At 36.8% G+C, this 13364-nt stretch overlaps 1 protein-coding gene across 1 annotated transcript in view; it reads left to right on the plus strand.

Moving 5' to 3' along the window:
- The window catches only part of LOC100671125 (phospholipid-transporting ATPase ABCA3-like), a 230993-nt gene that overhangs the window by 136553 nt on the left and 81076 nt on the right, over positions 1–13364 (plus strand). Inside the window, exon 18 of the mRNA XM_010598551.2 lies at positions 5809–5959. Within this exon, the coding sequence (XP_010596853.2) occupies positions 5809–5959 (151 nt within the window). The remainder of the gene's footprint in view (positions 1–5808; positions 5960–13364) is intronic.

Consider the following 13364-nt stretch of genomic DNA (forward strand, 5'->3'; position numbering starts at 1 on the left):
GTATATCTTTCCCCACACTTTTACTTTCAGTATTTCTTTATACTTAAAATGTTTTTTTGTAGATAACACATATTTTGATCTTGCTATATATTCATTGAGTCTGACAATATCTGGTTTTAACATGGAGAGTTTGGTCCATTATGGTTGAGTTTAATTCTGCCATCCTCTATTTGTCTCATAATAGTCACATCTGTTCTTTGTTATTTTCATCAATTTCTGTTTTCGTTGAATTGAGAGCTTTTCGTATTCGATTTTACTTCCTCTATTGGTTTATTATCAGTACCTCTTTATTTTTTGTTGTTGCTATAGAATTTTCAGTAAACATCTTTTAAACCATCTCAGTCTTTTCTTCAAATAAAATCATACAACTTCTTGTATAATGTAAGAATCTTATAATAGTGTACTTCTAATTCCCCACATCCCATACTGTGTGCTATTTTTGTCACACAGTTTACTTCTATATATGTCATTAAAGACCATAATATATTATTATTATTCTTTAAAAAGTTAATAGCCTTTTAAAGAAATTAAATATATATGCCTTATATTTATGTTAATATGTGTGTTATTATACTTAGTATATAACATGTGTTATGTGATATTATAGATATATATAACATATAACATATATGTGTATATTATTAATTGGTTCATATTTACTCACATATTTACCAATTCTTGAGCTTCTCTGTTTTGAAAGTTTCTCTTCTGGATTTTTTTCAATAAATCCAGCATAAATATAGCTCTCCCATTTCTGTTTCTTATCATGAAATAAAGGGATTAGTCATAGATCTTAAATATTAGAAGTGGCCTCAGCACAGTCCCTGGTACAGTGACATGCCTACACAGATAAAAATTTTATCCCATTTTACAACTGAGACAACTGATGGTCACAGAGTTAAATGACTTGACCCTCATGTAGTAGTCGTGAAAACCAAAACTACATTTGGTTTACTCACACAAAGATGTACAAGGAAATCTGTTCCCTTAACCATGGTGTTTGTAATGATGACAGAAGAACTTTTTCAATTATTCTATTGTCTCACATACAAAATCGAAAGACAGTGCCAAGTTCACACAGTGAGACTAGGCAGTTAGTGAAATCTGAATGGGGATTACCAGCATGTATGCCATGCATATGCCGTGTACACGTGATGGCACGTATATACCATAAAATGAGTCAACTTTAAAAACGGCTACAGATATCAAGTCATGGATTCTATACCTAAAGTATGACTAGAGACAGGGAGATTTAAAGGTCATTCATCATAGCAACAGTCAGCACGCTAAAGCCCGTGGGTCAAATCCAGTCTGTCTGTATGGCCTGTGAGCTGAGAATGGTTGAAAAAAAGAAAAGAGTATTATTTCATGACATGTGAAAATTAAATTATTTTAAAATTATATTATTTAGAGTTTTGTTGAAACACAGCCACACTTACTCATTTACATATTATTTATGGTTGCTTTCACACCACAGTGGCAGAACTGAATAGTTGTGACAGGGACTGTCTGGCCTGCAAAGCCTAAAATATTTAGTATCTGGTCCTTTTCAGAAGAAGTTTTCTGGCCCCTCCAATACAGTAACTGAGGAAATCTAGGTTTAAAAGCATTAACATTTTGCATTTTTGAGAAGGTATCTGATTACCAAACTGGTATATTTCTTGCTGTTGTTGTTAGGTGCCGTCGAGTTGGTTCCAACTCATAGTGACCCTATGCACAACAGAACGAAACACCGCCCCGTCCTGCGCCATCCTTACAATTGTTATTATGCTTGAGCTCATTGTTGCAGCCACTGTGTCAATCTACCTCGTTGAGGGTCTTTCTCTTTTCTGCTGACCCTGTACTCTGCCAAGCATGATGTCCTTCTCCAGGGACTGATCCCTCCTGACAAGTCCAAAGGATGTAAGACGCAGTCTCGCCATCCTTGCCTCTAAGGAGCATTCTGGGTGTACTGCTTCCAAGACAGATTTGTTCGTTCTTTTGGCAGTCTATGGTATATTCAATATTCTTCCCCAACACCACAATTCAAAGGCATTGACTCTTCTTTGGTCTTCCTTATTCATTGTCCAGCTTTCACATGCATATGATGTGATTGAAAATACCATGGCTTGGGTCAGGCGCACCTTAGTCTTCAGGGTGACATCTTTGCTCTTCAGCACTTTAAAGAGATCCTTTGCAGCAGATTTGCCCAATGCAGTGCGTCTTTTGATCTCTTGACTGCTGCTTCCATGGGTGTTGATTGTGGATCCAAGTAAAATGAAATCCTTGACAACTTCAATCTTTGTTTATCATGATGTTGCTCATTGGTCCAGTTGTGAGGATTTCTGTTTTCTTTATGTTGAAGTGTAATCCATACAGAAGGCTGTAGTCTTTGATCATCATTAGTAAGTGCTTCAAGTCCTCTTCACTTTCAGCAAGCAAGGTTGTGTCATCTGCAAACGCAGGTTGTTAATGAGTCTTCCTCCAATCCTGATGCCCCGTTCTTCTTCATATCCTCCAGGTTCTCGTATTATTTGCTCAGCATACAGATTAAATGGGTATGGTGAAAAGAACACAACCCTGACACACACCTTTCCTGACTTTAAACCAATCAGTATCCCCTTGTTCTATCCAAACAACTGCCTCGATCTATGTAAAGGTTCCTCATGAGCACAATTAAGTGTTCTGGAATTTCCATTCTTCGCAGTGTTATCCATAGTTTGTTATGATACACACAGTCGAATGCCTTTGCATAATCAATAAAACACGGGTAAACATCCTTCTGGTATTCTCTGCTTTCAGCCAGGATCCATCTGACATCAGCAACGATATCCCTGGTTCCACGTCCTCTTCGGAAACAGGCCTGAATTTCTGGCAGTTCCCTGTTGATATACTGCTGGAGCTATTTTTGAATGTTCTTCAGCAGAATTTTACTTGCGTGTGATATTAACAATATTGTTCTATAAGTTCCACATTTGGTTGGATCACCTTTCTTGGGAATAAGCATAAATATGGATCTCTTTCAATCAGTTGGCTAGGAAGCTGTCTTCCATATTTCTTGGCATAGACGAATGAGCACCTCCAGCAATGCGTCTGTTTGTTGAAACATCTCGATATTCCATCAATTCCTGGAGCCTTGTTTTTCGCCAATGCCTTCAGAGAAGATTGGACTTCTTCCTTTGGTACCATCGGTTCCTGATCATGTACCACCTCTTGAAATGGTTGAATATCGACTAATTCTTTTTGGTATAATGACTCTGTGTATTCTTCCATCTTCTTTTGATGCTTATTTTCTCCATGGAATCCTTCACTATTGCAAATCGAGGCTTGAATTTTTTCTTCAGTTCTTTCAGCTTGAGAAACACGGAGCGTGTTCTTCCCTTTTGTTTTCCATCTCAGCTCTTTGCACATGTCATTATAATACTTTACTTTGTCTTCTCGAGAGGCCCTTTGAAATCTTCTGTTCAGTTCTTTTACTTCATCAATTCTTCCTTTTGCTTTAGCTGCTTGATGCTCAAGAGCAAGTTTCAGAGTCCTCTGACACCCATCTTGGTCTTTTCTTCCTTTCCTGTCTTTTCAGTGACCTCTTGCTTTCTTCATGGATGATATCCTTGATGTCATTCCACAATTCGTCTGGTCTTTGGTCACTAGTGTTCAATGCGTCAAATCTATTCTTCAGATGGTCTCTAAATTCAGGTGGGATATACTCAAGGTCGTATTTTGGCTCTCATGGACTTGCTCTGATTTTCTTCAGTTTCACTTGAACTTGCATATGAGCAATTGATGGTCTGTTCCACAGTCAGCCCCTGGCCTTGTTCTGAGTGATGATATTGAGCTTTTCCATCATCTCTTTCCACAGATGTAGTCAATTTGATTTCTGTGTGTTCCATCTGGGGAGGTCCATGTGTGTAGTCGCCGTTTATGCTGGAGAAAGAAGGTATTTGCAATGAAGAAGTCATTGGTCTTGCAAAATTCTCTCATTCAATCTCCGGCATTGTTTCTATCACCAAGGCCATATTTTCCAACTACTGATCCTTCATCTTTGTTTCCAACTTTCACATTCCAATCACCAGTCATTATCAATGCATCTTGATTGCATGTTTGATCAATTTCAGACTGCAGCAGCTGATAAAAATCTTCTATTTCTTCATCTTTGGCCCTAGTGGTTGGTGTGTAAATTTGAATAATAGTTGTATTAACTGGTCTTCCTTGTAGGCATATGGATATTATCCTCTCACTGACAGCACTGTTCTTCAGGACAGATCTTGAAATGTGCTTTTTGACAATGAATGCAACACCATTCCTCTTCAAGTTGTCATTCCCTGCATAGTAAACTATATGATTGTCTGATTCAAAATGGCCAATACCAGTCCATTTCAGCTCACTAATACCTAGGTTATCGATGTTTATGCGTTCCATTCCATTTCTGACGATTTCTAATTTTCCTAGATTCATACTTCGTACATTCCAGGTTCTGGTTATTAATGGATGTTTGTAGCTGTTTCTTCTCATTTTGAGTCGTGCCACAGCAAATGAAGGTCCCGAAAGCTTTACTGCATCCACGTCATTAAGGTCGACTCTACTTTGAGGAGGCAGTTCTTCCCCAGTCATCTTTTGAGTGCCTTCCAACCTGGGGGGCTCATCTTCCAGCACTAGATCAGACAATGTTCCGCTGCTATTCATAAGGTTTTCACTGGCTAATGCTTTCAGAAGTAGACTGCCAGGTCTTTCTTCCTAGTCTGTCTTAGTCTGGAAGCTCAGCTGAAACCTGTCCTCCATGGGTGACCCTGCTGGTATCTGAATACTGGTGGCATAGCGTCCAGCATCACCGCAACACACAAGCCCCCACAGTACAACAAACTGACAGACACGTGGGGGGGGGGGTATATTTCTTAACATCTAGTAATATATGAGAAGCCCTGGTGGTGCAGCGGTTAAGGGCTCAGCTGCTAACCAAAAGGTTGGAAGTTCAAATCCACCAGTTGCTTCTTGGAAACCCTATGGGGCAGTTCTCCTCTCTCCTGTAGGGTCACTATAAGTCAGAATCAACTCGACAGCAATGGGTTTTAATAATATATGATTCCTACTTCACTAAAAACTAGCAAAATTAGTAAATATAATTTATAATTATCAGTAATTTAACTGAATGCAGAGATATTTGAATCATGTTGTCCATAGTGCCGGCGCAACTGTTCTTGTGGCAAATACCCATTTTCAGGTAGAGAACCTTGGTGTAGATCCAAGTATCCAGCTGCCCTCTCCCAAGCCTTCAAAGGGCAATTGTGGTATACTTGGTAAAGGACTGATACGCCTCAGAGGTTTTTTTCCAGCTATTCTGCCCTGCCCTGAGCCTTTAGAATGCTACTGCAATATTTTCCTCAAAGTCCTGGAGTGTCTTGGAGGTATTTTTTCTCAGCTACACAACCCCATTTCTAGTTTCTGTAGGATGAATGCAGTGTGCTTAGTGAAGGTGCAGAGAATCTTGGGAGAATTCTCAGATACCTGGAGGAAGGGATTTTTGTCTAATTTATTTACTGCCTGGCATGTAAGAGGCCCCCAATAAATATCTGTTTAATGACAGGAGGCCAAATAACAGAGGCTTTTCATCCTATCTCTGCTTTATAACCCAGATCATTATCAGTCCCTAGGAAAATTAAGGAAATTATAAAAGGAGTATTTGTAATGCTCCTTAGAATTATAATGAAATGATTTGTAATATGTTGTGTCTTCTAGTTCACCCAAACCATGGAAAGTTAAGTATGGTCTCACAAGAGTATGAAGAGTACAGAATTGTTTTATTTGTTCTTTTTTTTAAATGGCTTTTCTCAGGTGTGGGATACCACATAGTCATGGTGAAGGAACCTCACTGCGATGTTGAACAAATCTTCCAGTTGCTTCGTCATCATATACCAACAGCTACTTTGGAGAACAATGTTGGAAGTGAATTATCATTTATTCTACCCAAGGAGTACACACACAGGTATGGATCCAGAGAATGCCAAATGATCGGTTTTATAGATAACCAGAAATCTTTTTTTTTTTTTACTTTCTTGGTTTCTTCCAGCTTAACAAGTAGAGTTTATTTAATAAGTCAAATTTCCAGTCATAGCTGTAAATTGCACTGAAGAGAGGATACTACCTAGTTGCTATAGTTTCCTGGTGTTCACTGATAATAACTAATGGTTAGTTGTAGGTAGAGTACAAATTTTCAGCCTGCGAAGGGAATTGTTAAGATAATGAACAAAAAAATGGCTTAAATGGTGGTTCTTGGAGCTAAAGGTGACAAGAACCTAGATGAAACAGGCTGTTTGACTAAACCATTTAGCCAAATTACTCATCAAAAAAAAAAAAACACAGAGAATAATAGCTGTACCTGCAGTAAACAAAACAAAACACGTTGCTGTTGACTCGATTCTGACTCATAGCGACCCTAAAGAACAGAATAGAACTGCCCCATAGGGTTCCCAAGGAGCACCTGGTGGATTTGAACTGCTGACCTTTTGGTTAGCAGCCGTAGCTCTTAACCACTACACCACCAGGGTTTCCATACCTGGAATAACCATCCTAAAAAAGGAAAATGGAAACTAAAAATATTAGTGGCTTTGACAGAATATGATATTTTTTTATCTTCTTGCCATATACAAGAAAGTACTTGCTTTGATATTCCCTCATATTCAAGCCACTTTCATATTTAAGAAGAATATAAGGATTTTAATATCTCCTTTTCTAGGAAAAACATGTTCTAGATAGAATGAAGGAAGTGATGCTCAAGGCAAGCCAGGAAAGAGTCCTATAAATCAAAGAACTGTAAGACAGGAATATGTCACAAAGGAGAAAGAGAGAGAAGGGTAACTGTATCCTTGGACATAAATTTACTCATTAAATCTGAAAGTTTATAAGAAGCAACTGCACGTAACAGCATAATTAGGCAACTGAGTAGAAGACTCTAGTCATAAGCTGGAATGAAAAAATGAAATATAATGGTGAATTGGAAAAAGAAGCTACCACTGGACACACATGGCAGGTGACTCATTTGGCAAAGGTGGAAACCAGGTGTTATGTTGCTACCTTAAGCACATTGTGGTAGTTGTGATTCCTATCTTCTTACTACTCATTTGGACTTGGAAGAGAGAAACAGGAAGAAGCTTCAAGAAGTGAACAACTAATTATAGATTTCTAGGCCATAATTTCAGATATGGAATGGTGGATTAAGGACAGAATAAGGGAAGAATATACTTGCTGAGACTGAAATTTTCTCTAACATGGAGCGTTTTAAACTAAGAAATGGGGAGAAAAATTACGTATGGATCCAGTATTTCAGAGTATAATATGAAAAGACTGAAATGATAGTTAACTTCTTAGTGATTTCCATTCCAGCTAGAATTGACAACTAACAGTAATTTAGCACTTTTTTATGTATTTATTTGCCTGAAAAAATAAGAGAAAAAGAAATAATTTTAATTACATATACTTATATTCCAGTTTATTGAATTTATCTCGCAAGGAAAGTTGTTACCTTGAAAATTTTTTAAATGATATTTTATTGTGTTTTCAGTGAAGGTTTACACAGCAAATTTGACAATTTCCACACTATTTGTTTAGCAACATTAGTTACATTTTTCACAATGTGTCAGCATTCACTTTAATTGTATTCTAGTTGTTTCATTTCCAGTACTTTGGTTTCCCTGTCTGTTTATCTTCTCATCTTTGCTTTAGAGTAACTATTTCCTGAGGTCACCTTTTAGTGCAATAACAGATTGGTATACAAAATAAAGGATATTATCCATGAGTACCATGTTCCATTAAAAAAAAAAAAAAAAAAACCTTCTATATGAGACCCAAAGGTTACCTTGAAATTTTTCAGCATTCCAAAGGAATAGACGTGTAGGAGAGGTATCAGAATAGTGCTGCTTATCAGGCAATATGCATCTGCTCAACGTCCATGAGCTAGAGGGTGGAGACATGCTGGGAACCAGTGGGTAACAGTAGAAGGAGAAACAAGTTATGTATCATTGTGTGAAATTCCTGTAACCTAATAGGAGGAAATGCATAATATATTCCTGAGACAATGTTGAAGCAAGATAACAAAGAAAAGGGAACTGTTCAAGTGTGGGTTTCTAATATATGTCTTATTTACCTCAAAGCCGATAGCCTAACAAGTCCTTTACTTTTCTTGCCAACAATTACACCTCCCAAAACAAGGAGGAAATAAGAAAGAATCCAGTACTCTGAATTTTTTGATAATTTGGATAAATCAAGAAAATGTTGCATACATGATTGATTTAATTGGTTTCACTGAATTGTTCAAGTGAAAAATGTTAAATTGGCAAATGTTGTGTTATCTATGTATTTACAATTTTAAAAAAGATGTTGCCTGAAGAAAAAAACTGTCAGATACTTTGGAGGAATTTACAATATAATTGTAAGCTTTATGGCAAAAAGAAGGATGGAACTTGGTAGATTCAGACAGCTGCCCAAACTGGAAGGTATATAAAAAGCAAGATTCCATAGCATGACCCTATGAAGAGTAAATAGATCACCTATGAAAGGATAGATAACTCAAGAGTCTTCGGAAGCTTTAAAAGGAGATTCTGACTACAAGATCTTAAAGAGAAGAAAATAGAGTGATACGTAAAACCAATAAACAAGATAAATATGAGAGGCTAATACATAATATCATCAAGAACTTTTAACACTCGAATTTGTTATTCAAAGGTAGTTTAAAAAGTAATAACATCATCATTCATTTTTCTTAGACTTGGAGACATCTTGGCTTCTGAGCAGGGTTGGCTCCTGAACGGCAAAGTTGGGAAAATATTTGAGAATTACAAAAACCTATTTGATAGAGCAAAAACAAAGCGAGTATTTGAGATCAGTACCAGCAAGTTAACCAAGAAGAAATGGAAGGGAAATTAGAATGTGGACATGATAGATCTAGATAAACCTTGCGGAATGAGTTCTGCTTTGGCAGGGCCTCTTTGAAGTATGCTGATCCCTTTCCTCCAGTTATGCCTCCATTTGTCTTAAAGGTGTGGAAACCTGAATTTGGAAAAGGGCAATAGAAAAGAAAAATCTAAAGTTATATCTTGACCAAGAATGGCAAGAAGAAGCTTCAGTGCTGTCATCAAGGAAGCAGAACTCTGCAGCTCCTGTTTTAATTCAACCTTTTTGATTAAAGAGAATGATTCTTTATTTAAAATGTAAGAGCAAATAAGGAGGGAGAAATTTTCAGGGTGCTTTAAATAAGTTCAGATCTCCAAGCTAGGATGATTAGGTTCATAAAGTGATTGCAGAGGACTAAATGTTAAAGTGAAGTAACATTGTGACATGTGAGAAGAGAAGATAAAATATACTTTACGTTTTTATAAATGATGGCTCTTAAGCTTAGAAAGAGTAAATGAAATAGTAAGATTAAATCAATACCAAAAAAAAAAATTGAAAGATCAAACAAAACGGTAACAGAGGTTGGATTCTAAAGCAGGCCCATTTATTTCCAAAGCCTATGCTCGTCGTCTACATGACGTTAGAAAACTGGAGATTTTAAATGAAGCTAAGAAGTTAAGCTTCACACATTAACACCAATGAGGTGAAGGTTGATTCTGGGAAAGAAAACTAGAATGAGGACTTAGAAGAGGAATCACTGAATCAGGCAGAATCACGTGTCAGTCTTGGACAGAATTACCTCTTAAAGTTCTATATGACTACAAATAGGAACCAGATAAACATCAATCTCCTTTCATATAGATGGAAGAAGATGAAAAAAGACTGTAGAAAAGACTGAATTTTGAAAGAAAAGGACCACTCTAAAAAGAAGCATAGGAAATGCCTACTCTGAAAATAAATTTATTGCAAAGTAAAAGTGGTTTTTTAAAAGAAATAGGTTTTCAAACTTTTTGCTTTATAGAGTCAGTCAAATTAACGAGGACACTGAATCTAGAACAAGCAGTTGTGAAGAGGAAAAATCAGAGGTAAAATTCCTATTGCTTAATTTAAAAAACTGACCAATAAATAATGGCAGAAAATAGAACTAATGAAAAAGAGGACTATGTCAAGAATTATTCCCGGAACTATTAGCAAAATTGCAAAGAATGAAAGAGAGAAATATATCATTACCACACACCCACCAGAATGGGTAAAACTAAAATGACTGACAATATCATATGAACATGGCAACTGGAGCTCACTGCTGATAGAAGTATAAAGTGGTGTAACTGCTTTGGAAGACATTTGGCCATTTCTACTGTTGTTGTTAAAAAAATTGTTGTTGTTAGCTGCCAACAAACTGGCTCCTGACTCATGGTGATCCCATGCACAACAATATTGGATGCTTGTGGGCCATAGGGTTTTTACTGGCTGATTTTTGGAAGTATATCACTAGGCCTTTCTTCCTAGTGTATCTTGGTCTGGAAACTCCACTGAAATCTGTTCAGCATAATAGCAACACACAAGCCTTCACTGACAGATGGGTGCATTACGGAAGGCGAGAATGCTACCCCTGAACCACCACTGCCCCCTGGCCATTTCTACTAAGTTTATCCTATGACTCAACAGTTTCACTTTTAGTATATACCTAAGAGACACATGCCCATCAAAAGACAAGTAAAAAATATTTGCATGCATAGCCATTTTATTCATAATAACCCCAAACCTGAAATAGTCAAATATCTATCAACAGGAGAATTTTTCATTATTTTTTTCTTAAATATTATTTATTTTGTTGTTGTTGAGAATATACACAGCAAAAATACACCAATTCAACACTTTCTATGTGTACAATTTAGTGACATTGGTTACATTCCTTGAGTTGTGCAACTATTCTCACCTTCCTTTTCTGAGTTGTTCCTCCCTCATTAACATAAACTGGATGCCCCCTAATCTTCTGAGTTCCTGTTGTTGATTTGGTCTCAGTAGATAGTTCTTAAAAGAGCTCAAAGTAGACATTTTTTACTAGTTAAGCTACACTATTATTTGGTTTTAAGAAGACTTCAGGGGATATTTTTTATTTAAATTTAAAGATAATCTCAGGGCAATAGTTTCAGGGGTTCATCCATCCTCCATGGCTCCAGAAAGTCTAGAGTCCATGAGAATTTAAAATTCTGTTCTGCATTTCCCCCCTTTTGATCAGGATTCTTCTATGAAATTAAAATGTTGAGTAATGGTAGCTGGGCACCATCCAGTTCTTCTGGTCTCATGGCAAAGGAGGCAGTTGTTCATGGAGTCAATTAGCCACACATTCCATGTCCTCCTCCTATTCCTGACTCTCCTTCTTTCTCTGTTGCTCCAGGTGAATGGAGACCAATTGTTGTGCCCTGAATGGCTTTTAAGACCCCAGGCACTACACAATGAACTAGGAGATAGAACAGAAACACTAAACACATAATTAGCCCAATCAACTGCATGTCCCATGAAACCATGACCCTATAACCCCCAACCAAATCCCCTGAGATGTGTGGTTATGCATAGTAGCCTCAGCAGCTACTCCCTTTTTTTTTTTTTTTGTCACTGTTGTAAATATATCTATATCAAAACTTTTGCCAATTCAACTTTTTACAGGTATACGACTTATTGACAGCAGTTACAATCATTGGCTGTGCAATCCTATACTTAATCAATGCAATTTTTCTCTCACCGTTAACCCCCTTTTGCTCCTCCCCCTTGCTCCTGGCAAACACTGTTAAGCTTTGGCCTCTTTACATTTGCCTTTTCTTGTCTTTTTATGTAAGCGAAGTCATACAATATTTGTCTTTTTGTGATTGACTTATTTCACTCAGCGTAATGTCTTCAAGTTCTGTCCATATTGAAGCATGTATCAAGACGTCATTTTTCCTGTTGGCTGAGTAGTATTCCATTGTATGTATGTACCACATTTTGTTTATCCATTCATTTGTTGATGATCATATAGGTTGTTTCCACAATTTGTCTATTGTGAATAGTGCTGCAATGAACACTGGTGTACAAGTCTCTGAGTCTCTGCTTTCATGTCTTTTGAGTATATACCTAGGAGTAGAATTGTTGGATCAGTTCTATTTTTAGTATTTTGGGTAACTGCCACACTTTTCCACACAGCTGTACCATTTTACATTCTCACCAACAACAGATAAGGGTTCCAATTTCCCCACATCCTTGCCAACATTTGTTATTTTCTGTTTTTTTAATCTTAGCCATCTTAGTGGGAGTGAAATTGTATCTCATTGTAACTTTGATTTGTATCTCTTCTGATGGCTAGTGACATTGAGCATCTTTTCATGTGTTTGGTGACCATTTGAATGTCCTCTTTGGTGAAATGTCTGTTCAGATCCTTTGCTCATTTTATGATTGGGTTGTTTGTCCTTTTGTTGTTGCTGAAATTTTTATATATTTTGGTTATTAGATTCTTATTGGATATGGAGTTTCCAAAGATATTCTCCTAGTCAGTAGCTTATCTTTTCACTTTTTTGTTAAAGTCTTTTGCTGAACAAAAGTTTTTAATTTTTATGAGGTCCCATTTGTCTTTTGCTGTTTCTGATTTTGTTATTATATTAGATAATCCATTGTTAAAAGCCAGGCCTGACAGTGTTGTCCCCATATTTTCTTCTAAGAATTTTATGGTTTTTAGTTTTCACATTTAAGTCCGTAATCCATTTTGAATTTATCTTTGTGTATGGTGTGAAGTATGTGTCCTGTTGCATTTTTCTGCATGTGGAAATCCAATTTTCCCAGCACCATTTATTGAAGGGAAACCCTGGTGGCATAGCGGTAAAGTGCTACAGCTGCTAACCCAAAGGTTGACAGTTCGAATCTACCAGGTGCTCTTTGGAAACTCTATGGGGCAGTTCTACTCTGTCCTATAGGGTCACTATGAATTGGAATCAACTCAACAGCAATGGGTTTGTTTTTTTTGTTATTTATTGAAGAGACTCTTCTTTCCGCATTGAATAGACTTAGTATCCTTGTCAGAAATCAGTTGGCCATAGATGTTTGAGCTTATTTCTGGACTCTCAGTACTATTCCATTGGCCTATGTGTCTATTGTTATACCAGCACCAGGCTGTTTTGATTACTGTATCTGAATGTATCTGTTTCAAAATAAGGAAGTGTGAGTCCTCCTACTTTGTTCTTCTCTTTCAACATTGCTTTAGCTATTTGAGGCCTCTTGCCATTCCAGATAAAGTTGAGGATTGGTGTTTCCATTTCTGTAAAGAAGGATATTAGAATTTTAATAGGGATTGTGTTGAATCAGTAGACTGCTTTGAGTGGTATTGACATCTTAACAATACTATGTCTTCCAATTCATGAACGTAGAACATCTTTCCATTTATTTAAGTCTTCTTTAATCTCTTTCAGAGTCTTTTTTTTTTTAAATTGTAGAAATCCTTGATTAGATATTCCTAGGTATTTTAAAGGGTC

Source organism: Loxodonta africana, chromosome 12 (assembly GCF_030014295.1).
Source record: "Loxodonta africana isolate mLoxAfr1 chromosome 12, mLoxAfr1.hap2, whole genome shotgun sequence".
NCBI lineage: Eukaryota > Metazoa > Chordata > Mammalia > Proboscidea > Elephantidae > Loxodonta > Loxodonta africana.